The sequence below is a fragment of the Cygnus atratus genome, chromosome 8 (assembly GCF_013377495.2).
Source record: "Cygnus atratus isolate AKBS03 ecotype Queensland, Australia chromosome 8, CAtr_DNAZoo_HiC_assembly, whole genome shotgun sequence".
In the NCBI taxonomy this organism is placed as follows: domain Eukaryota; kingdom Metazoa; phylum Chordata; class Aves; order Anseriformes; family Anatidae; genus Cygnus; species Cygnus atratus.
This window is the reverse complement of record NC_066369.1, coordinates 3,108,858-3,133,872: the sequence shown is the minus strand read 5'-3', so window position 1 is coordinate 3,133,872 and position 25,015 is coordinate 3,108,858. Positions and strand designations below refer to the sequence as shown.

The 25,015-nt window shown below is 36.0% G+C and overlaps 1 protein-coding gene across 5 annotated transcripts in view; it reads right to left on the bottom strand.

The window, feature by feature from the left end:
• The window catches only part of AGL (amylo-alpha-1, 6-glucosidase, 4-alpha-glucanotransferase), a 36,856-nt gene extending 11,849 nt beyond the window's left edge, over positions 1–25,007 (bottom strand). Inside the window, exons 1-24 of one of the 5 annotated variants that reach the window (XM_035537211.2) lie at positions 24,709–25,007; positions 24,310–24,459; positions 21,629–21,839; positions 20,594–20,760; positions 19,934–20,137; positions 15,840–16,021; positions 15,506–15,617; positions 14,949–15,069; positions 14,678–14,780; positions 14,490–14,587; positions 13,817–13,956; positions 11,473–11,660; positions 10,284–10,407; positions 9,081–9,244; positions 8,422–8,523; positions 7,982–8,134; positions 7,751–7,901; positions 6,511–6,635; positions 6,290–6,402; positions 6,030–6,164; positions 5,377–5,507; positions 4,742–4,878; positions 2,834–2,967; positions 1,411–1,586 (exon numbers count right to left, since the gene is read on the bottom strand). In XM_035537211.2, the coding sequence (XP_035393104.1) occupies positions 1,411–1,586; positions 2,834–2,967; positions 4,742–4,878; positions 5,377–5,507; positions 6,030–6,164; positions 6,290–6,402; positions 6,511–6,635; positions 7,751–7,901; positions 7,982–8,134; positions 8,422–8,523; positions 9,081–9,244; positions 10,284–10,407; positions 11,473–11,660; positions 13,817–13,956; positions 14,490–14,587; positions 14,678–14,780; positions 14,949–15,069; positions 15,506–15,617; positions 15,840–16,021; positions 19,934–20,137; positions 20,594–20,760; positions 21,629–21,839; positions 24,310–24,459; positions 24,709–24,715 (3,328 nt within the window). In that variant the 5' untranslated portion in view covers positions 24,716–25,007. Of the gene's footprint in view, positions 1–1,410; positions 1,587–2,833; positions 2,968–4,741; positions 4,879–5,376; positions 5,508–6,029; positions 6,165–6,289; positions 6,403–6,510; positions 6,636–7,750; positions 7,902–7,981; positions 8,135–8,421; positions 8,524–9,080; positions 9,245–9,805; positions 9,930–10,283; positions 10,408–11,472; positions 11,661–13,816; positions 13,957–14,489; positions 14,588–14,677; positions 14,781–14,948; positions 15,070–15,505; positions 15,618–15,839; positions 16,022–19,933; positions 20,138–20,593; positions 20,761–21,628; positions 21,840–24,309; positions 24,460–24,556 lie in introns of all 5 variants that reach the window. The other 4 variants (XM_035537212.2, XM_035537214.2, XM_035537213.2 and 1 more) reach the window with 4 other exon arrangements.
• Positions 25,008–25,015: the final 8 nt, after the last annotated feature.

Here is a 25,015-nt window from a genome sequence, read left to right as displayed (position 1 = left end):
ATCTCGGTATCATAAAAGGAATGACTGGAGAGCTATGAATTTCTTCAGCCTAATAATACTCTCAGCCACTATAAAAGGAATCCCACTTCTCTTTTCTAGCGGCTTACAGAGTTACACCTTACTGCAGACATTATGACACGCAATTTTATGCTTTAACAGCAAGACTCATTCTTAATAATTAAAACAGTAAAATCCATTCTTGTCTTTTCTTCTATTTATTATCTTTCCAGTCTAACAAACAAAAAATTCCATAATAAAGGCTCAAAACAATAGTTTGTTGTGCATGCTTGCTTGAACTAAATTGTAGCTTCTATTACTTACTTATTCAAAGCATTTGCTAATGTTCAAATATGACGTCCATACCTCTCTAATTTTATAGAATATGGCAATAAGCAACTTGAGAATGACAATCCATTCAAGAGTTAAAAATTTCACAGACTCAACTATGTGAAGGGAATATTTAAAATGAAGCCCTTTCGTATAATTAATCTTTATGACTAAATTAAGGTAACAGTGCTTGTCTGTGCTTCTAGGCAACACTAAAACAGGCAAATGGAATGTTACAAGAAACCAGAAACTAAAAGCAGTAAAATTCCATGAGAGAAGGACAGACAGAAAAAAAAAGGGGAAACAAAACAAAACAAAAACCAGCCAGACAGAGGCCATAGAACCTGTAGATGCTAAAAGTTTCTATAGTTTCAAAAAAGGAATGGACCAACTTAGGGAAAAATAAATCCATTCTAAGTCACTAAACACAGAAGATAATACTTTCGGTGTAGGAAAGTGCCAAGTTCAAAGACTGCCAGATGCTGGCAGAACATTTGGAGGAATAAATACTGTTTGCTGACTGTGTTTATGTTCTTTCCTAAGCAGCTATTGTTGCCCCTTTCAGGGACATGTCCAGACCAGAGGTTCTTCTGGTCCACTAATGGTCCTTACATTTTTCTGAAAACTTGTAAACAATAAATCCACACTTAGACTCCATTACAATTCACTTCTAAAATTCACATTTAAAAACAAACTAAAACCTATTATGGGAAGTATATATTTATCTTATGTCTCTTGGAAAGAAATAGAACATACTTGTAGATCTCCATGCAGGGTAAAATTGGATAGAGTTAAAAATGTCTCTAAATAAAATATTTACAAGCTTTTTTTCCAAGAGCAAAACCAAAATGGTTGTTCCCAAAAGCACTGCTAGATGAAACTGCCATATTTTTAAACAGTCAAACCTTTATCTTAAACATAAGTTAAAACACAGGGGAGAAGTGAAGAAAAAAAGCTACCTATATTTTACATATGGATGCTGACATTTAGATCCCAAGCACAGTGGAGAAAACTAATAGTTTTTCAAAGCAATTTAACTGTTTTGTGAGTTGTTTTTTTTTTTTAAATGTTATCTTCACTTACCAGCTGCCAAAGAAACACAACACTGTTCTTTCTCATTTGTAATCTCATTCAGTCTATAGGGAACATCATGTAAGGAAGGAGACAGATCGGGCAAACATGAGTATTTTCCTATCCCACACATCTGGACTGAGCCCAAGGAAAGGTGTTTAACAAATGTTGATCCGTTCTGCACAAAGCTGTAATTCAACATAATTGAAAAAACAAAACAAAAACCAAAAAATACCCTTTTGCATTCAGCAATAGCAGCCTATGAAGTGTACCATTTTTCATTTACAGAAAAGTATTATGCATAATAGATATGATGGACTAACAGAATGAGTTATTCTGAGTATTGTGCATTAATTTTGCACTTAAACTTTATTTTGTAAATCACTCTTTCTTCCAAAATAGGTGCCCAAAATTAGCCTTACATTTTTAATGTATTAATGCCAACGGGAGTGTTTATGCTTTGCATACTTTTAGGGAAGATGGCAAAATAGTGAAATTGGTTTACTTTATTTGATGCCTACACACAGACCCGACACCTCAGAAGTATAAGAAAGCAAAACTATTTTATCATTTTTTTTTAAATAAAAGCTTGTAAAACCTAGTCATCATTTTTAAAGACACATTTATATATATATATAAATTTATATATATATTCATGTAAAAATAAATCATTAAATCATTTAGCACATTGTCTAAAAACAATGAAACTTGCATTCTTGACCAGTTCATCTCCAATCATTCATAAAATATACTATGTTCCACATGCTATCACATCCATACCAAATTCTATGCCCATTTTAACATCTTTATTTTTACAAAATAATGGTGATTTGGAATACTCATAGCTAGAATAAAGCCTCTATTAAATCAACCTTCTTTCCCTTTCCAAGAAATGACACTGAAGTTCAAACAATTTCCAGAAGTAAGCAAAGTAAGCAAAGATATGAAGGATAATTAAAGGTCTTATAAAAAGGTCTTATAAAAGGTCTTATAAAAGAAACTGTCCTAATTTCAGCTAGGATAGAGTTAATTTTCCTCCTAGTGGCTGGTACTGCACTGTGTTTTTTATTTAGGTTGAACAAAGCATCAACAACAAGTACAATCTGGTATTTTCTTTTTCCTCCGAACTTTAAGGAAGCATTACAGTTTCACTAAGATTGTAGCAAGAAAGTTTCTGAAACATTGCAGGGAAATTCTGGCCTAATGTTTCATCCCCTACACGATGCCAGCAGTAGTTATAAATTCAAATCCAGGACAGACATCTGAACTCTCAAACTTCCAAGCCACTGCTATTAGAAGATTGATTTTCACTACCAATTTCACCATTTTCCATTCGATAGCACAAATATGAAAATATTCTAATGACGTTCTCCAACAGATAAAACATAAAAGGTGCAATTTACAGATTTTTACATATCTGACATGCCAAGCATACCTAGACATCTGATGCCATCCCACGTCCAGAAGCGTTGTGTATGCACCCACTAATATGGCATCAAAGTAACATGGGATAAGGTAACGTGGAATTTTCTTTAAATAGGTAAACATGGCCTTCAACCATTTACCAACCTATTAAAATATAATATTATTAGAAGCTGATAACACTTGATAACAATGGGGTTCAAAACCAGTGCTTTTAAGATCCACCTAGTTAAAATATTTATGACAGATTTTGAACAGATTATATTATATACCCAAATTATGCTTGTCCATGACACAGATGACGTTATTGCCAGTTACTAGTATCACCACTACCATGCAACCATTCATATTCAAGAAGCATTCCGTGCTAGATATTTGTGGCAGAATTGCTGTATCCCCCTGCTCCAAAACTTCAGCCAAACTCTAAGAATGGTAGGGAAAAATGTTATATTGTTCAATGACAAATGGGCAAGAACAGCAACTACGGAAAGAAATTTCTTGCAAATAGTACATTTTCACAAACAAGTTTTTAAAACTAAGAAACAAAGGGAAGATGCAACTCAGAGGCTGTCACTATGACGTGAGTGTGGGAAGGAGGTTTCTCATTGATTAAAAAAAGACAAGACTGAACAGATGAAGCTTGAGACAAGGGAGTGAAAAATTATCGAAGACTGAATAATGTGTGGCCACTAGTGCAAATGGCTGCTGATCTGGGTCTGTGACTTAAGATTCTTGAGCTTCACCATCTTCGTTTCATGGCAAAATAGTTGACACCTGAAAGTATTTATTTTCTTTCCTTCCAGTACTGTTAAAGTAGAACATGACAACCTACTATAAAGTCACTGCCACTAAAGATTGAAAACCTGCAGAAGAAGACTGTATAGATGGTGAAGTACATGTCATTGTATTACATATAACGCTATACTTTTAACCTAGAAATTAGAGGGAAAATTACCTATGTAAACACTGAAATTGTAAAATTTAGTTTCACGTGACTTTGATATAGCTATTGCTACTTCATATTTTCTGCAGAACAGAAAGAAACACTGCAAATTAAGAACTCAAAACAAAAATATGCAGACAAAATAAGCAACAACCTTGAAAGAGCACTGAGTCTGGCTACTATCAGACTAACTTGCTTTCATCAAGCTCCCATCACTGAAGTCAGAGCCATCATTTACTTCAGTACAACATTCAACAGCTTTACCTTTTCTTCTGCTTTATATCAGTACGCTTGGCTTCAGGACCAAAGCAAAGTAAGAATGTTACTCTTTCTTATTAAATTCATCACCTTGATTACCCAAATCATGTCTTTCTCTTGTGAAATGAATAAAGCAATTGCCTTGTAGGAAAGTAAAGGACTGAGTTATAAGACAGGAAACTTGAATCTTCATAAATCATTGAATGGTTTGGGTTGGAAGGGACCTTCAGGATCATCTAGTTCCAACCCCCCCACCATGAGGGGTTCCAACTCCCCTTCCACTCAACCAGGTTGCTCAAAGCCCCATCCAGTCTGTCTTTAAACACTGCCAGGATGGGGCAAATCCCATTTTCTCAGCGCCTGGCTGTGCAATCTTACCGTAACTGTATCACAATCATGTATGCCTCAGTGGTATTTAGGCCCTCTTTTAAAAGTAGTCACTTAAAAAGATGGTTACTTCATTTTCATTTGAGTGAAAGGTAGTAAACAGAAGGAACCCTTCAGGCCCTAAATATTTTCCGTCTCCCTTTTGCAACCTACTCTTAAATAGCATTGAGAAGAGGGAAGAAAAACATATTAATGGTCTAATCTTCTAGAAGAAATTGCCTCGACAATAAATACTTTAGAGACAGACTGAACTTAAAAACATTGTAATAATTGAAAAAGAAGCAAAGCAGTCATTTGAAATCCCCAAGTCACCAAATATATATTTTTACTCACTTCTGAGCAGGCTCCAGCACGTGAAATCAGACGATTGCTGACATAATCAATCATCCAATCTCCAGATCTTAAATTATCACAAAATGGGTGGCCCAAATCATTCTTTGGTCTAATGTCTGCCATTACTGACATTAACCCTGAAGATACAAACCCAATTCAGTATTAAAGGACACATGATTACCCAGAGGAAAAGCTACAGTGCAACAGATATATTAACTGGCTTTAACTATAATACTTTTCTTCATCTACAGTGAGTTAGGATACAACTCGCAGTTTCCTTAGAGTACATCCCAGACAGTCACAAAACCCAATGCGGAATAAGTAGCATGATGGAATTCATGTGTCTGATAAATTAATTTTTTTTTTTTAAATGACAGAGCACTGGCGTTAAAACATATATTGAAACTAATTTTGCAACCCCCACAGTATTAAAAAAAGACATTCTTGTTTAATTATGTTGTGATGATTTGATTTCCTGGAGTATAATGCCGATTAGCATGGTCAAGCAGAAACAACATACTGTTTTTTATCCAAGCAGTAGCACTAGCCATTAAACAGTACTAAGGTATGATCTAGATTGAGCTGCTATATTTTACCCTTTCCATGACAGAAAAATGTAATGTTGAAACTATTACCTTGGAGGCCTGCATACTTCAGTGGTGACCAGTTTGGTATATTGTAACAACCTCCACCATCTTCTTGTTCTTCTGCCTCACACCTATACAGCACTTGATTTAGGTCTGCCAAACTTAGTTTAGAGGCAATTCTGAAATAAAGATGAAAAAAATACAAACCCAAAAACAACATTTGCATGGAAATACAGAGAGGATTTTACGAACAATTCTAGTTGCAGACTTGCATTAAAACAATTAAATACATAAAACTCCCTCACCACTTAACCTAGAAAATTAAGAGCCTGAATTTTCATATGTTCTGAGTAGTGCTGCTCAGATGTTTCTGAGTCTATTTAGAAATACCATATTAAGAGATTAAGCACAAACCCTGTAACAATCATACCCCAACACTGACAAGCACTCCATGTTAGGAAGTCTACTTTAAGCAGCAGTTACACTGAACATGAACAAAAGAGCCTGGGAACCTTTTTAAGTATTAACCCTCTTTAGTCTTATACATATAAAAAGAGTATCTCAGAATTTTTATAACAATCTGACGATCCAAATCTGTCTATAGAAACAACAACAGCAACAAATCCTTCTTTTAAATGTACAGATCTTTGCTCTTACTGTGTCTTTCTCAGTTCTACTTCAGAAATCTAAAGAATACTTACGAAGAAAATAGTGTTTTTAATATGGGTGCTGAATGATCATCAGGAAGACTTCCTGATTTAAAATGAGGACTGAACTGGATCAGATGACTACGGAGTACACCAACAGCCTCTTGTGCCTTTGGATCAAGACTAACTCTGAAATACAAATGCATAATTTGTAGGAATGTAGCACTTAAAATAACTCTTCTTAAGTCTCAAAACAAAGAATCCTATCATTCTATTTTAACTAACACAGCTATTTGGCAATTATCATGACGTACCTGAATACTATTACACTTCCTGGTGTTAAATTTTCAAATTCTATTTCTTGAACAAATTCATTTGGCCCTTTTATGGCAGTTCCAGCTTGCTTTATAATTTTACTGTCTTTAATCTTAGAAGAGAAAACATATTGGCAACTGAAATTCAATGTATTTTCTAATATAAAACATCACAAATGACAAAATATTACATCAGAACATGGGTGAATAAGGCTAATTACCTGAATGTGCTCTCTGAGTTCCACTGTGAAGTTAGGCAATCCATTTATAAAACGTTCATCTTTTTTGTAAGGATTAGTATTTCTCTCAATAGTTCTAGCCTCAAGTACTACTTCTTCAATTTTCCCTAAGAAAAGTCAAATTATGTTGTAGCTGTTAATATAGATTCTTTTGCAAACGTAAAGCAAATCCTAAAACTAAAGAAATAACAATGTAAAATGCAACTCAGTTGTACAACTGAAGAATAACAAGGTGACAAAACACGTGGGTAAGTGCTATAAACATTCCATAAGCATTCATTACGCATTCATCATCTGGGTTGTATTTAAAACTGCAATTTTTTATTTTATAATAAATTAATCATGAAATCAATCACCAGTTAGAGCCTGCTTTTTACTGATCAGCTCTAGTTAGTTTGTTTCTAGTTAGTTTCCTTCTTATTTTTTAGGAGATTTTGTATTAGACTAGTTTCTAAACTGCAGATACAGATAGTGTATTTTCAGAGTGTGAAAACTTATATTAATATTCAAATAATTTCCTCTGTTCTCTAAATAATCTACAAACTAAGGTGTACAAGTCCTGTAGACACTTGTGCATGGTCTTCACATACAAATGTGACTGACTTAAACACAGACACACATACAGACCTGGATAACACAAAAAGCCAGTATGGAAAGCTGCTCTTCAGAAATACGGCAGAGGTAAGATGTATTCTTCGCTGCTATTAAGCTGTAAATACCTTGTATATTTAATTAATTATCACCTATGTTTATATTAGCTTTTGCAGTCCAATGTTGTTTCTTATTGAAATGTATTTTAAACCCACAAAAAATAGTTGTAAATAAGAAAGGTAAATAGCAGTGACATCCACAAAGATAAAGAGATTTTGGCTTTTTTTTTTTTTTTTTTTGAATCAGTAACACTTTACAAATAGCAATTTCCTCCCCTTACCCTGTAAAACTAATCACCTTCCTCTGTTGACTAGTTCTTACCATTTCACAAACACATGTACATGGCAAACTTACAGCAGAAAGTGTACTCAATAAGAATGCCTTTGAAAACCCTAAGCAAGTTTCTTACTGTGTCACCACTTTTGGGGCATACATGTTAGTACATACATAAGAAACGTTACATACTGCAAATTCTCATATTGATTTCACACACTCAAGGTTGGAAAATATGGAATTGGAATGACTTGATTTTTATGTACACCTGTCCTCCCTTGAAAAGAGATCTGATTACCTGGGATACACATTTCAGGTACTTCTTTACTGTAGAAGGAAGTCTTCGGATCCCTGAAAGCAGTTCTACTTACAGCCACAACAGACTGGTGTGTGTTAGGGCAATGTCTTGTCACTGCCACTATATCTTCATCAACTTGATCTACATACACCTAGAAAAGGTATACCATTACAACTGTGCTCACTCAGACTATAAATATAGAAAAATCACAATGTTACCCTCATATCTTGCCTGATTAAAGCCTTTAGCCCCCAGCTCCTGATGCAGCCTGTTTATGGCCAGCCTTCCTGCTAGAATTCCTGTTTGGAAATTAACTTCACCAGAAGTCAGGTGTGCTGCTGGATTCCATGTTGCATAAAATCTCTCTTCAGATACTACGGATATCTGTAAAGATATTAAGATTTTAGCAAATATCAGCCACTCTGAAAAAAGAACTGGAGGTTCCAACTATATAATGAAATCGGATGATCTTAAATAATGCTAGCTAGTAAACTGCTTGGTAACCAAAAAACAAAACAAAAAACACCAAACCCACCATCAAATACAACACCACCACCACAAAACCAACCAAAATAACTCCTCTCCTCCCCTCCCCTCCCCCCCCGAATATTAAAAAATATATCATAGGGCAAGAATCAAGTAATTTTGGAATTAAACTGTAAAACACAGACCTGGTGTGGTACAAGTTCATCATAACCTTTGGTGCTTCCTGTAGCACAGCATGCCATGGAAACAATCATTGCACTGGGAAGAGCATCATATGCAGATCGGTGCTAGGTTAAAAAATAAATAGAAAATGAATTAAATCCATAATTCATCCCTCCCAATTCACCATATGTAAGATATACTCAGTTTAACAGAGGAAACAACTGCTGATCATAATTTTCTTGATCATAATAGATTTACTGAAAAAAATCACTACAAATACAGTACAAAAGCAACTTAAGAGTACCCCTCAAAAACCCACTCCAGTTCACACCGCTGTCTTTCTCATCCTCTCCTGTAAAACAGGAGCTTAGGAGAATGGATGAACAATAAGAGACAGAACTGTTTACAGCAGCTGAAATGAAAAAGGCAAAAAAGCTCATTAAATAGCTTTGTATACCTTTTCCCTTAAAGGACAAAGCCTTGAAATTCAGTGGAACTTGTTATAAAATGTTATTCATTGGATAAAAACTTGATCTGAAACAACGTTTTTCCTACATATCACCCAGACAGAAAAAAAAAAAAAAAAAAAAGCATCCAGTCTGCATCAAGCCCTCCCATGGTTCAGAAACATCAATTTAGAAAAGATTAAACATAAACTTTGGTTTCCAGTTTAAATGCTCACCTGAATCGGACACTCATTATCATGTGTAATATCCATGAACAGTGCATGAGCAATAGCTGGCATCAGAGGTCTCAAACGTGGCTGAACAAAAGAGCCAACAGGTTCACCTCCAAAACGATAAACTAACCTTCCCTCCTCATGGCTATTATAAGCTGTCATTGCCTCTAAAGAAGAAAATAGGTGTTTGCATAAGAATAACTATCATATAGTACAGCATGCAGAGAGATGTTAATGCAGCATTTTACATTTGTTATTTTGGTGTGTTCAGTCATTAAAAAAAATATCACAGTACAACTTGATTCTCCAATGTAGATACCCAACTTTGAAATATTCTGTTTGCTATAATATGGGAAGGTAGGGAAGGGAGGAAAAAAAAGCAAAAATCTGCAATGGTTTCCCCAGCGGACTTAAGAAATTCATGCAACAAAAATCAGACACGATGCAGCACTTGCATAGCAGAGCTGTGCTACAGCTTTTTCTTCTCTCACTAGAATACAAGTGAAATATTTAACCTTCTGTAAATTAATGTAGGACATTTTTTCTTGATTTACAGCTAGTACTGTATTTTTTGCTGATTATCAGAAAGCCACAATACAAGAACTGTGCTTCTTATTACATTGAGTATGAAACTAAAAGTGCATAATCCAGAAGCAAACATTTCTTTGGAAAAAGTACATCCTCTATAATCTCTGGTTGGAAAGACACCACATATACAGCAAGCCTACCTCTTATTAAGGAGGTAACGCCCAGCCTATTCACAAAGATATTGTCCAGCTCCTCATTTCCTGTGAACAGCTCAGCCACTACAAACAAATCTGCTCGCAATTTTCTAGCTGTGTCCAGCATGTACTGCAAAAAGCACAGCCAAAAAAGCCACAGAAAAGGGAAAGGTAAACACAAAAGTGGACAAGTTTCAAAGCTAGGCAGGGATTGACAATAGGAAAATGCCATGCAGCAAGGACAAATAGAAAGCCAAAATTAAGGAATTAAAAAAAAAGTTGAGTTACAGAGGATGACACAAACATAAGCAAAAATCAAGAATTAGGATACAACATAGAAATTAAATACAACACAAAGAAAAGATAATTGCATAAGCAAAGAACGTAAATATGTAAGGAAAAAAAGCATACCAATGTTAGTGTCACATTAAAAACTCTGAACCATACATGACAATCCTTTATAACTTTCAACTGCTTATTGTACCTCTAATCAGGCTGGTAATTCCCAGGCGGTTGACAAAAACATTGTCAATGTACTCACTGCCCGTGAAGAGTTCAGCTATCACATAAAGATTAGGTCTGACTGATCTGGCTGTTGCTAGCATCTCCTATAGATCATAATACATATTTAATGATATTTAATGGAAGTCATCCATTGTCAGCTACATATATGCAATCATTGATGTGAATCTTAACCAAACATAGATGAGTTCTTAACACATGCAGTTCATAAAAATTATTACTAACAGGTAGCATTCATAAAATTATGTTTTTATTTTATAGGGATCTGTAGATTATCTGAATAATTCTAGAAAATCTTCTGAAGATTTTAAGCTAATTAACTTGGTTTTTAAACAAAAATTTGACTCAAAATGCAAGAACAAAAGGTTGGATAAGAGAGATATCTGTTAAAATAAGAAATTATTGCAGGACTTTGGTTAAAGCCTTTGAGGTTACCATTCAAAAAATAGTAACAAGTGAAAGAATGGCAGAAGTTTTGAAAATGGCTGCATTTAAGAGTCACTTACAGCTTTGGTGTGGATGCATAAACTGATTTAAGAGAGCTCTTCACAGATTTAGGGAAGCTCTGTACCCAAGCTACGACTTTGCAGAACTCAAATCTATATAAAGATATTTTACTAATTAAGTACAATTTCTGGATGTAGTCAGCTGGGAACTGACTGGGAAACAATAAGTGATAAATGTTAGCAATAATCCTGACTGACTGAACTTTTTGTAGGTGTTCTTTACCAACTTTTAAACTCTGGAATGTAAAACACTTTCTGTTTATTTCATCAACAGCAAAACATACAGGAAAGTATCAGTGTTTGTTTGCCATCCAGGTCTTGGAAATGACCAAGTCTAGTACTGACATACTAGATACTGGCTGTGACTGCACTTCAGTCCACAGATACACGATGGAAAAGTTACCCATGCCCATCAGTGTCTACAGGATCTCAGCTGAAATGGAGAATGGAGACATACAATAGCTATACCATTTTGCTAACTGTTCAAAGTAGCTGAAACCATATCTAAACATTGCCAGTCAAAAACCTTTATCAAGAAAATTCATTCACTCTGCCATGCAGATTCTACAGATTTTGTAGAAGCAGTGCAGAACTTATTTCACAGTCAGAAACTGCTTTATCATAAATGTGTTTAATTTTGCGTACCTCAGCTACGTGAATAGGCGTTGAGTGACAGTTGTCAAGACGAATGCCATGGAAATATTTGGCAGTGATTTCAGTGTATTTTTTCATATGTGCCCAGAGGTATGGGCAGTCTTCAGGTTTGTTCCCATAACGCAGTTTCACACTGTCTCCCCAGCAAATAAGCTCCCTTCTCAAGTAAACATTTGAACCTGTAAGGGAAAAAAAAAATCACTACAATAGAGCTATAGAACAGAATGTGGACCAAAATGAAGATGTGGCAATTCGTTTTCTACTTCTTAAGAGTAGGAGAATGCTGTGATGATGAGTAAAAATTCTAACAATAACAGTATCAACTCAAAATCTATATACTTTATACTGATGTATAATTTCAGACTACTCCAAGGAAATATGAATAGTGCACATCCAAAGAAAGCAAATTTTTATGTCCATGTAGCTATGCTGCTACTAAGGTAGAACCAGTTGCATTTGTTTTTCCAGTTACTATACTTGTGCCTTTCCATACCATCTTTTCATGCTGCTTTATGGCACACAATATTCCAGCTGAGACTACAAATGTGGAACACAATTACACAGCATTCAAAAAGCCACAGACCAATTAAGAGAGAAAACTCAGTAATGGAATTTAGATAAAGTAACTAAAATCAGTGACCTAAGGAATGAAAAAATGTGCCCAGGCAACTCAACAAAAGCACCTATGAAATATTTTTAACTTTCTCTATGTGAAGGGGAAATACAACAACAACAAGGCATTGAAATGTCTGCAGATTATTTTGCAAACATAAGGCATTTGCCAACACATATCACTCTGAATTACCAAACAGATTAGCTTCTAAAGCAGACTCAGCAAAACTCTTGGATGGATGTTTTTAATTACAATTAAACTGGCCTTTGTTTGATTCAGTTTACAAAGCAAGTTGGAAAACAAGACTTGCCAGCCTTGTTTTTACTGGATATCAGTACTGTCCTCAGAATAGTTAGAATGTAATATTTTACTGCATGGCAAATTCACACCCTATCTTACCTTCACAAGCAATCCACATACTTAAGTGGATTAATTTTCTTGACCATGCCTGCATACACAAGTGTTATGAATCACATAGTGAAGGTGTCCCTAATGCAGGGCCGACAAATACCTAGAGCAAACTTAGATGTCTACCTTCAGGGAGAAGCAGATCACTGTTAGCAGTTAGGTTTTAACACTAACATCAATATATTCAGCTCAGTCATTAGCAACCCTTCCCCTCTGTGAGCATAAGAATGGGCCTTTCTATTCTGATGCAGAATACAGGTTACAAAGAATAGAAAAATAGATCAGTTTGGTCTCAGTGGAGAAAGACAGCTTTGTCCTCAACTGGAACTGAAGCTTGACATAGCATAAAATACTATCTAATCTCATTCTGCCCCCCCCAAAAAAAAATTTTATTTATTTTTTTTTTAAGTACTAAGACAAATTGAAAAAAAAGAATTAAACCTCAGAGAGTAACTCTGTAATATTTGACTATTACTTTGAAAACTCTCAACCCATTCCTTCTGCCCTGAAAAGAATCTAACAAAAAATTGGATTGGATAGGTAATCTTTATTCAAGTTCAAATATATTTGAGGGTTTTGAAGAAAGCACACACTCTCATTCCCAAAACACAAAGAGATTATCTGTCAGCTAATTCAAAAATTAATTATATAGCTTTTCTGTTAATGACTACCAGCAATTTTACAATAGCATATCAATGCAATTTTCAACATGTTTCGACCTACAGTTATGCTGAGAGAGACTTCACCATGGTGCAGCTCCACATGTAGCTGGGGTGACCTACTTCTTCAATGCTGATGCTGAGAGGAGAGCAGAGAGTCCCTCTCTACTGTCTCTTTCCCTGTCCGATCTCAACATCATCTCAGGTGCCCATCTTTCCACTGCCTGACATGCACACACTGGACTTTTCAAGAAGCCAGGTTTTGCTCACTAATGCAGCAAAATACCATTAATCTTTTTATCGTACTAGTTTTCTGATGCCTTATGAAAATGCCAACTAGTAGTGGTGTTGAAACAGTGCAAGGTAAGCAACAATGACAGAAGTAGGGGAGGCGGGATGTCTCCCTTTCACTGACAGAAAGCTGATAATTTCCCTCTCATACCTTGTGATGCTGTATCTCAAATTCCAGTTTTTACAACTGACCTTCTGTATGCTGAATGGGAAATAGAAGTGCTATAAAGTGAGTATCTGCCTGCTATTCTGCTTTTTCAACTTCATAGGAATATATATGGGAAAATTAGACTAAATAAAGTAATATTTGCTTTGGCTATAATATCAAAACATTTACAAAATGATTCAAATTTCTTTTACAAACCTGGTTCTGCAAAGTTTCTAAGAGGATCATCACCCATAACCCATCCATTATGGGCCATGAAATAGCAAGCTTTTTCTGGGTGATGTATCATAGCTTCTTCCTCCTCCACAGTCAGGTCTTTGAATGGATAAGTAAAATACCTATGGAATTAACAAATAATTCAAAAAAGAGAAATAAACCAAAATTCATTGTCTTAGAAATTAAAATATTTGCTATGAACTGACTTGTAGACAAAAGATACAAGAAGGCAGCTGTCAGACTATAAATGATGGTGAGTTTTCTATTTTGTATCATGTTTTGAAGGAGAAAGGACAGGTGCTGCCACTACCTTGGTGCCAGCTGGTAGTGTAAGACTAAAGCCTCAACCCTTCAGATACATTAATGGCATCAAATACATCAGACTTTCCTAGTTCCACTCCTGTTCCATCCACAAGAGAAATTAGCACTATGTAAGGCTTCATTGTGCTCTGAGTATTATTTCAAGCTGCCTTAAGTCACATTTATTTAATAAAGAGTTATTATTGTTGCTTTAAAAAAGTCATCTCATTGATAAAGTGGCATTTATCTATGGGAAAGAAAATATAGTTGCACTTATGTTTATTTTAATTAACTTTGAACTCACTTTCCCTGGATAGACTAATAGTTTTCAACAACAACAACAAAAAAACAATACCTGGTAACTAAAGGATATTTTCTACTAATAGGACCCAGTTTAGGACCATGACCAGACAGTCGCTCATAAACCACAGTCCCCGCAAGACAATTGACTGCCTAGAAGTAATTAAATTATGCATTATTAGAATGCCTGAATATATTTGCAATTTAAAGCAATTCAACATTAAAACACAGAAGTTATAAGACCTGCTCTTGATGGTGATTAATCTGTCTGTGTTGCTCAGCATTCAGTTCCTCAATCCTCTTGCGAAACCAGTTACAACATTCTTCTATTGCTCCTGGTCCATTGCTTAGCAAGAAGATACAAAGCAGAGAACAATTGAAATAATTTAGTTTTAAAACACATAATTAAAATGAATTAAAAAAAAAGATTTTTCCTATCTCTGAAAAAAATATTTATTTGGTTTTGTAAATTTAACTTCACTTGCATTTTAACTTCTGATTAATATTACAATACCTGTGCGGTATGAATGTTGCCAATGCTATATTCATATCTACAGTACAGCCAAATCGTCTATAATCAGGGTCCTGAACTATTTGAAGATGTTGATTTGGATCAGATTTAGTGCTCATTTTGCCTGAGGACAAAATAGAAAACTATTCACAAAGTGAAAATAGAAATTACATTTAAAAGACACACAACTTTTACAGTTTGAGCATAAGTAAGATATGGGTAGACCAAAGGTTATAGAGTGGCGCAAAGGAAAAAAATATTTAAGATCTGACAGCTGGCTACTCAAAAACATCTGTGCTCAGTTACAATGTTGAATCCTGGCAAAAACAAAAAAAAAGAATTTTTGTTATTTATTTCCCAGACTATGAAGCACAGTCTTCAAATGCTTTACCATTCCTCAGAACATTCTTGCATGCTCTTATCAGCATGGTAGATTTTTCATACCTCCCCAAAAATTGGATTATTTTTATTTTCCAGCTATTTTTTTTAAGTTTACCTATAAGGTTTATTGAATTATACATAAAGAATCCACCTGTTCCAGCAACACACTCTTTCTTTACCTTGAGTTAGAAGGGTTTTAAATTGTTCCACAGCTTTATTAACATCCACTTGGAAAAATTCCCACAGTTTAATTTTTGGATATATCTCTTCCCAAATTATTTTACGGACACACTGTAAAAATAAAAATTGTGTTAGTTAATGTTCATGATTAATATAAACACACAAAAAAAGATAAGTGCTTTGTTCGGAAAAAAATAGTGAAATGAGGGATTATTTCAATAAATATATCTGCAAAGTATATATTCTGTGCATTTCCACAACCTTAGAACTGTTCAAGGTTTATTCAGCCATTTACAATGTTCATTGCCATATACTTAATTCTCATTTACTTACATTCAGGTGATGATCATTTTCAATCACCGGAGGGACCCCTTTATCAATACACTTTCCATCAGCCACCATACAGGTCAAGTGCCACAGAGCTCTATCTAAGACCCAAGCTGGCTTCAGGTGAGGAGAATTCACAAGGTTATAGCCACATTCTGGATGCATCCTGAGCCACTCACTGTTAGTAGCTTATTCAAGAAAGGCGGGGGGGGGGAAAAAAAAGTACACAAGCTGAATACTTAATTGTTTTACACAAAAATCTTAACACCAGGAAGCTAAGGTACTATGTCATGTTTAAGCAGTTCACATTTCAACTGAAGTTTTCCATGCTAATAGGAAATAATGTCTTATGCAGATCTGTGCATCACTGATAGCTATTTATTTTGCAGTGCAGTCAATTGCAGAGAAAATTTTTGTTAGTTACATAAAAATATATAATAGTACCACCAGTCCTAAAACGCTTCAGGAAAAAAACACATTTGTGTTGCTGGAAGTAAATGAAATAATGGATGTGTAAACCCCCTGTGTGTATTAAAAACAAAACATACATCCCAAACCAAAATTATTGATGGCCTAAGGTGTTATATATATTTTTATTCTTAACCCTATCAGATGCTACACACACAGAGAACAAGACACCAGGAGCACTCACATGCACTCCAAGAAACAATTAGCAAAAAATGTAGTAAAATGGACATTTAAGAATGGATTAGCTCTGACACTTGTGTAAATGATGAAAAGCACAGTGGTGGGAAGGGGTGCCACTGAAGGTCACGTGGGAAGATGAGCACACCTTCTGGTGCATACAAACTGAACACTAACATGTTCACTAACACTAACTGATGTGTCTATTTTCTGAACTAACCCTGTAGAATCAACAAGCGCCAGACGATAATAGGTGCAGAATATTAGGTATGAACTCAAATATGAAGAGCCTTTAATTGAAAATGGGTATGATATTCTAATACAGACAATAACGTGCATACAATGGTATGAGTAAATACATATAACGCAATGAGAACTTTAATTCTGGAAAAATAACAAAAAAAAGACTTGAGTAGTTAATTTCTTTCCATTTTCAGAACTGTCCCAAACACACAATTTAACTGAAAATAATTTCCATATATTCTTTTGAATGTAACAATTGAAAAACTTCACATACAAAAAAGCATAAGAAAAAATCTGCTGCTTAGGTTTTACAAGCTTTTTTAGAAATAGTTCTTCACAGAACACATCTTAACATTTAGAAAAACAGAGAAAAATAAAGTAACATCTAACAGAAGAGAAAAAATATAACAAGTTATTATACTGGAAACAGTGAAATAGTAAATACGATGCCCAAAATTATAGCAGAACAACTAACAACTAAAAAACAAGTCTGCTTAGTTCGAAGTTCAAACTAAAAAATGAAAGGTAAAGAAAATAGTGTGATCTCTCACTCTATAGTATGAATAGCTCTTCTAAACACCCTCCTGCATATCTAAAGTCCATTATGACTACAGCAAAATTCCATGTTTATAAGGTCAAACCATTTGTGGAAGTTAAGAACTTCATGGTTTAAATGTCATAAACAACTAAAAAGCACTTTACTTATTTTAAAGTTGCATATAGCAGTAATAAACTCAGGTTGTTAAAGGCCATTCTAGGCCAACCAGATCGCTTTCCTTTCTCTCTCTCTCTCTCTCTCTTTTTTATTTAAATGTATTCTTGCAGTAAGAACCATGACTTACTATCTGTATCCCTTGTGAAGGGAATGGCAGCCCCAAAAGTGAACATGTACCAAGTTACCAGGCGGGGTTTGCAAGTCTATCTATGATACTCCTACTAACATGCCAAAGATGCATCTATGTTTAAGTTTAATGCATACATCAACGTTATGTTTAACATCAGACCACAGATGCTGGCTTTTGTTAGAAACTAACAGAGATGTTAATATCAAAAACTGATTCCCACCCTTCTCTACTATACAAGCTTTCTCTGCTCCTTTCCAGTGTGTAAAAAAACAAAACTAACAAACAAAAACAATTAAGAAAAAACAACACTTCAGCTTAACCACCTCACATTTAAATTGAGCTGTCTGACTTTATAGCAGGAATGGTGGGGGAGCATTGCCATTTTATACAGTGGTCTCAGCTAGAAAGAAGAAACTATAATGATAATGACTTCTGTAAGCTGAGGGGTCATGAGCTGTTAGTGTTACCAGCGTTAGAGGATTTAGTGTGAGACAACACAGTGCTTTAGGTTTTTAATGCAGATATGCTGTGGAATTAATAAACATGCGCCAGTATCCATAATCCACTCAAAATAACTGACTATGCATTTCACATCTTTTACATTCAAATGAGTCTGTGAAATATATCTTATAATTAAATCATCCTAATATGCAGGAATTAACTGGTTTTAAATTAGAAATTTCTGTTCAATTAAAATGCGAAAAATAGTCCAATTTCCATCTTATCAAGCTGTACACAAAAAAAACTGAAAAAAAACATTTAATAAATTTTCTTATTACAAAAGCCCATAAAATATCTACCTCCACATGCAACACCATGACTTAAGCAGACATTTATCATTTATAGGCATTTCTGCTTATGCTAAGTTTGGCTTTTAACAAAGTCTGTAGCCAGTTGCAAATCAAGAGTTTTGATAATGAACAACCGAAAGGGAAAAAAAATCCAGCATTCTTATTGCAAGTTTGAAAGCAGACAAAGCCATCAAATACAGCTTGATTAATGACTTAAGTCAGAATAATGGTCATTTGAAGATGCTTATAAACATCCTTTCACCATGATATAATGTAAAAAATAGTTTACTCATCCATCCCTTGAAAATGAATTTGAGCTCTTAATATAACCAAATAAAGTCCTTCTGCAAACATAGCCAAATATCAATGTGACTTTTTTCCTTATATTCTGGAGTATAATAATTAGACTTAGATATTTCTGTCCGTAAAAACATTTTCCTTGGTAGCATGCAAATATATACTGTAAAAAGGTGACGGGATCTCAAGAACATATGATAAAAGAAATGGACTTTTAGTTGGTAAAGTGCAAGAACTTTTTATCTGCTGAGAATGTTGAAAAGCCAACTTCCCTAAGACATATGGTCAATAACTACACTTAGGAGAGTAACATTTTAACAAACAGATAGGGCAAACAACTGGGCCCATATTACTTTGCAGATTGATTGGACAGGAATGTTTGACAACAGTCAACACCAAAGAACAAAAGCAAATAACTCTTGTAATTCATAGATATCTATGTAACCATTTTTGTTGGTGGTGGTTTTGTTTTTTAAATCTCAGAGGACTGTGACTTGAACATACACAGCCATTTGTTGTTTTCTCTGCCATATGTATACTAATTATTGTGATCTTCAGGATTACAGTATAATCAAAATATCATCATTATCTAAATAATCAAGCTTATGAATATTGAAGTGTTATCATTTAAACTTTATCAGTCATACTGAAAAAAGCCCACTGTCCCTCTGTACAGAACACATACCTTTAGCTATGAACTGCAATTAGATGAAAAACCTTCAGTGCTTTGGCACATCTATGCTTAAAAAAAAAACAACACAAAAACAGAACAACCCCCCCTACTTCCCACCAACACACACAGAGCTGTAACATTTCCTCCATTGCTTAATCCTAGCCTCTTGTCCCTATTCAGTTTGTTATCTGCATGTTAGAACCGAATTTGAGCAGCAATAAAAATGACCCTGTTTAACAAGAAAGTAGTCAGTTTATGTTCACCAAATACATTAATTATGCAGATTCCATTCATTTATGTGAGCGCTGCACACCACAGATCTTAAAAATAAGCATGATATTATGAAAAATAGAGATGCATACACAGTTTATTAATTCATCTTTGTGAAGGGCTCTATTCACTCAAGTTACAATACAAAATTATTTTACACCTGTTATGGAGATGTATCTGTTGTAATTGTAAAAAGAACTCTCCTAGACTTGAGAGATTCAAAAACAGAAAAACTAAGCTGCTTAAAAACACTACTTAAAGATGTGTTAGAGGGGGAGAAGTTAAAGGAGATGATGAAATATAGGACCAATTTGATTGTTCACACAGAAATCATACCAGTATGATTGTAGACTACATCTGTGATGCAAAGCACATTCCATTCATTCTTCATTTTTTCCACAAGAGCTCCTATATCACTCCAAGTGCATTTTTTATTATGGCTTGAAAATTCAGGATTTACTTCTAACTGATCAGCCAGGGAATAACATGATCTAGACAGTCCAAGCTTCTGCAGTGGTGTAAAATGAATCATGTTGTAACCTATGTAATAATAAACCATTTATTTAATAAGAAAATAAAATTTCAGTCAAAAAAAGTTGATTGACAGAAGCATAAATTACATGTATACCACATATCTAAACCTAGTGTCCAGAATATCCACTGTAAATTCAGCTTAATCTTCCCCTTAAAATTCTGCCTAATATAAGCTTTAAAAATCATCCTGTCATTTCTACAAACTCCTGTATTTACCTGAAATCAACACGACAAAAGTAACTTCCTATTATCGGGAAATTCAGAATTTTTGCACTTCTGCAAATATCTAAATCATTTGACTGACTTAATCTGTTAATTAAATTTAATCTAGTGGAAAATATTTTATTTACAAACTAAAGGGCAAATGAACTGTTTCTACTGAAGCTCTTCAGTGCAACTTTGTTTTCTCATCACAAGATTAAAAAAAAAGTGTATATCCTTTAATATGCATATCGGCATTACCTGTTTCTTTTGCCACTTTAAGCCTATCTTCCCATTCATGAAATGGTCCCAGACACTTAGCGAGGAACGTCTGGAGTGTAATGCAATCCAAAGGTAACACATGATTATCAGCTCCAACACGCAAAATAGGATCCACAACTATGTAACCTCCACCACTTTTCTCATTTCTAGGAGAAATTGATTTACATTGGTATAGTAAATGCACATTGTACTAGTCAGTTACAGAAGCAGAATCCAACAAGCACAGCTATTTCAAAAATACAGTGCCTTAATAGACTGGTTAGGGGGGTTGGTGAGAGAAAGGACTGCAGGGAACCTAACAGGAAACACTGAAGAGATACTCATCTACTAGACACCATCTCTCTACTTCAGTTAATGCCACTTGCTTACAAGAATACAATTAGGTTACAGAGCTTTAAACTCTGCAAAAGTGATACCTTTGTTACCCTGGTTCCTCCTTTAAGAATACAGATGGAAACAAAGAAAACAAGTGCCCACCTTTTACACAAAGACCTCTATTTGGACCACTATCCTGAGAAAGAGACCTGAGCTAAATGCCCTAAGCCTGAGGGAATTTAGCCAGCAGCCCCTATCTTCCAGGAGCTCAGAATACTAGGCCATTACAGTCATTCTCTTCTGTTGAAGCAAAGGAGGAAGTAAAGTACATGAAATAAAAAATGACAGAACCTCTATGCTAGAAAGACAGGAAACACCATCCCAGGGCAATGAAGAAAACACATCTTACTCACTTGGATATTTAGAATACTGATGATTTTGAAATCTTGTAAAAATGTCTTGCCTTTCCAACACACACAGAAAATTGATCATTGTTCTGTATATTCTGCAGATGACTTTGCAGAAAGTCTTAGCCACAAAAACTGTTGTCTTTCACTAGCAGATTTCGATAGATTCAATTTTTGCATTTGAAAAATGCAGGGGAAAATTATGTTTTTCTTCTTAAAAGTGATTTCTTCAGTTTAAAAATAAACTAAGGGAGCAGACTGCATTTGGCTGTAAGTATAGTGCTTCACTTACCCAAGACTGAAATAGTATTGATATGACCCAGAAATTTGGAGATCTAACTTGCAATATTTGTCAGAGTCATCTTCTTTTCCTGTGGGATTGTGCCATGATAATGTCCTGAACTTGTGGCGATCAAATAATTCTCCAGAAGCTGGATAATTAGTGCACACGGTAACATGCTTTCCTTGAAGAGTTGGGCCCAATCGGAACTGTAGTTCAAACCCTCAAGGAAAAAAAAACAAAAACACAGACATCTCATCAGGAGTACTATCTATTTCTACTCTGTAATAAAAAATTATAATCTGGTATTATGTTAAGAAGAAAATATACCAATATATCTACCAAGACCTTTTGCCAAATGGTCATCTTTTCTCCCTACTTTCCAAACCTTTTTCCTTGCATACTTCACATAAGTCTTTTTCCCTTTACTTATATGGTACCTTTCCAATTTGTTCTGCTTTGATATATAAAAAGTCTAGGAAACAAAATACAGCAGAAGATCATGGTCATTAGACTACACATATTTTTATGCAGATTTTGTTATATGTAGTATTGTTAAAAAATCTAAAAGGTAAATCTTAAATTTACCAAGTCTATATATTAAGCTGATCCATGAAAATATCTAGAAAAAAAAAAGGAACAAATTTGAAAACAAAATATTTCAAATCCATTCAAATCCATTCTCCATTTAAAGTTCACTTAATCCTAAATTCCTTATGCTTTCAAGTGCAAAATGACGTATACTTGTGTGTAATCTACAGGGTACAGACTGTTAAACTGAGAGCTCAGCAAGTCAAGGGGAGCTTTGTATACGTGCTGCAGCTCACACACACATCAGAAAGAGCAGTACTCAGACTAAAGATACCCATGACAGAGAGAATACAATTAAGTTAAAAATATTTGGACCTAAAATTATACTGTAGTTTGCTAAGCTGGATATGAAGAAATCAGTGTTGTCAAGAGGCTTCAGAATATGTTTTTGCTTGCAGGTATGAGAGCCTCCATCAGGTACCTGGCTAATTACAGAGCCCCTTCAAATGACTGAAAGAGGTCTAAGTGCTTGCACAATGGCTTTTACTAAGTTACACACTAGTCATGCAGCTGACTGTAGTAACACAGCTACTAGTCCTAATAGTCTACATAATTAGAATTTTAAGCAAAAGAAACCCAAATATTTGTACAGAGACAAAATTATTAATACACCCATAATTAATTATAAAGTCTAAAAAAAATTGAACAGTGGCAAGTTCTAGCATCTTGAATTGGAGGAAAAAAACCACATGAACAAACAACAACATAACACTCATGCTTGCTCATGAAATAGAACCCCAGCAACTCTGATCTGATATTAATCAGATCTCAATGTCTGAGTACATTTAAACGAAAGTCTCACCAAGCTTACAGCTTCTCTTATTAACATAATCACAACTACCCCAAAAACTTCAGGTACAATAGTGGTTTTAGCATCTGAATGTCTGCCAGGTAAAATGAAGCTCATTTGATTAAAAAAAAAATCCTTACATTAAAAAAATCACTTCTGAAAGGTTAACTACACTCTCAACAGTAATGTCCTGACATTTTATTACAGTGATTACTAAAATTAGAGCACAGGGATATATGCCATCGATATCTTATTTCCTGTAACAGTTATACTGATATCAAGAATGCTGCGCTCAAAATTAGCTATGCCCTCTCAGAGACTGCCATCAGCAGAGACATTTTGAATGTCTGATAGCCACGCACTTCTGTCCAACTCCTTCCAATAAAATTTACAGAACTGGGAGGAAGAGTTAGTAATGGAGGTTAGGGTCAACTCTGCACTTATTCACTAATGGCATTTTTCTAGATTACATTGCTAGAAAATTTTGAAATCAATATACTTGAAGAGAATTTTTATTCTCATGAAACAAAATCTTGCTCCTCTACTAAACCACTTTGACATCAGCTTCCTGGGTCAACAACACCAAGTAATAAAAAACAAAAAAGATTTATGAGCAATAAATATTGCTGCATTGTTAAAAATGATTTCTAAATAGAGTGGCTTTAATTTTAGCCTGAATTTAATGACCAGCATAATAGCGGCCCAGTTCTAGGTTTTGTTTTTTTTTTTTTGGCAAACAGACTTAAGAACACTTTCAAAGAGAAACAATATCAAGTTCTTATTACTATGCAGGCACAATACCAATATAGCACAGCTATAAGAAATCTGACAGGCACGATAAGAAGATTTAGGAAGAGCTGGGGACCCTGCATTCTGAAATGTTACCTCAGACTTCCCAAGAAGTTAGTGTCATCGTTATATTTCAAAGCTATTTTATTAAAGATGGGGTGTTACATAACATGTTGCAGATTAATACTTCAGAGTTTGACTTAAGAGGACTTTTTTAGGTTAGCATGGCACGGTTACACAGAGAGAAGCTCTGTCCTGCACAGACTGTAAAAAATGCCTCACACGAAGACTAACAGCTCCCAGCTGCTCTTCATTTCTCGAGTTTTGTGAACCATGACCGGAGCCCTCAGAGCTCCACAGTGGAAGCAACCGTACCAGAAATTGTTTCATATTAAAAGAACGGGAAAAATAAAACCAAACCAACAGCCCCCCAACCACGACCACAGGCTGACCCCCCTCCCTCTCTCTGCCCGAGGAAGGCGGAGAGCTGCTGGCGAGCTGCCCTCAGCCGACCCCGACCCACCTTGCTCCAGCCTGAAGAGGGTCTTGTCCAGCTTCTCCATCTCGTTGAGGTACAGCAGCCGCGTCTCCTTACCGCTCGGCATGGCTGCTGCCGGCTGCCTGCCGCTCCTCCGGCGGCGGGTGGCTCGCTGCGGCCCGGGGGAGGCTCGCCCTGCCGGGAGGAACACACACACGAAGCCAACCCGTCAGCGGCGGCCCGGGAAGCAGGCGGCCGCTCGGGAGCGCCTCACGCCGCCGGTGCCGCTTACATCTTCCGCAGCCCCGGGGAGAGCGGGGATGGGGCGAAAGGGGAAGAGGAGGAGGGCGGCAGGAAGCCTTCAGCCCTCCCCCGGCCGGCGGCAGCAGCACCCCGGAGCAGCTCCCGGCCCCGAGCCGCCCCCGGGAGGGGCACGCCTGACACCTGTCATCCCGTCGCCCTGTCACTCTGTCACTCTGTCACCCCGTCACTCTCCCTGCTCGCCCACTGCCGCCGGGCCCCGTGGCCGCCATACTCACGGGCGGGACCGCGGCGGCGGCTGCCGAGGCTGAGAGGAGCCGGGGCAGGAGCGGCCCCGGGCGGACAGACGTCACTCGCACACTCGCCAACAGCGGCGACAGACCCCGCAGAACCCTTCCTGGTCCTGCCGTTTTTGCGCTGTTTTACAAATAAACTTCATCGGCTCGGGCGGCGCCGGCCGAGCTCCCGCGAGAGCCAAGGGCCCTCCCTG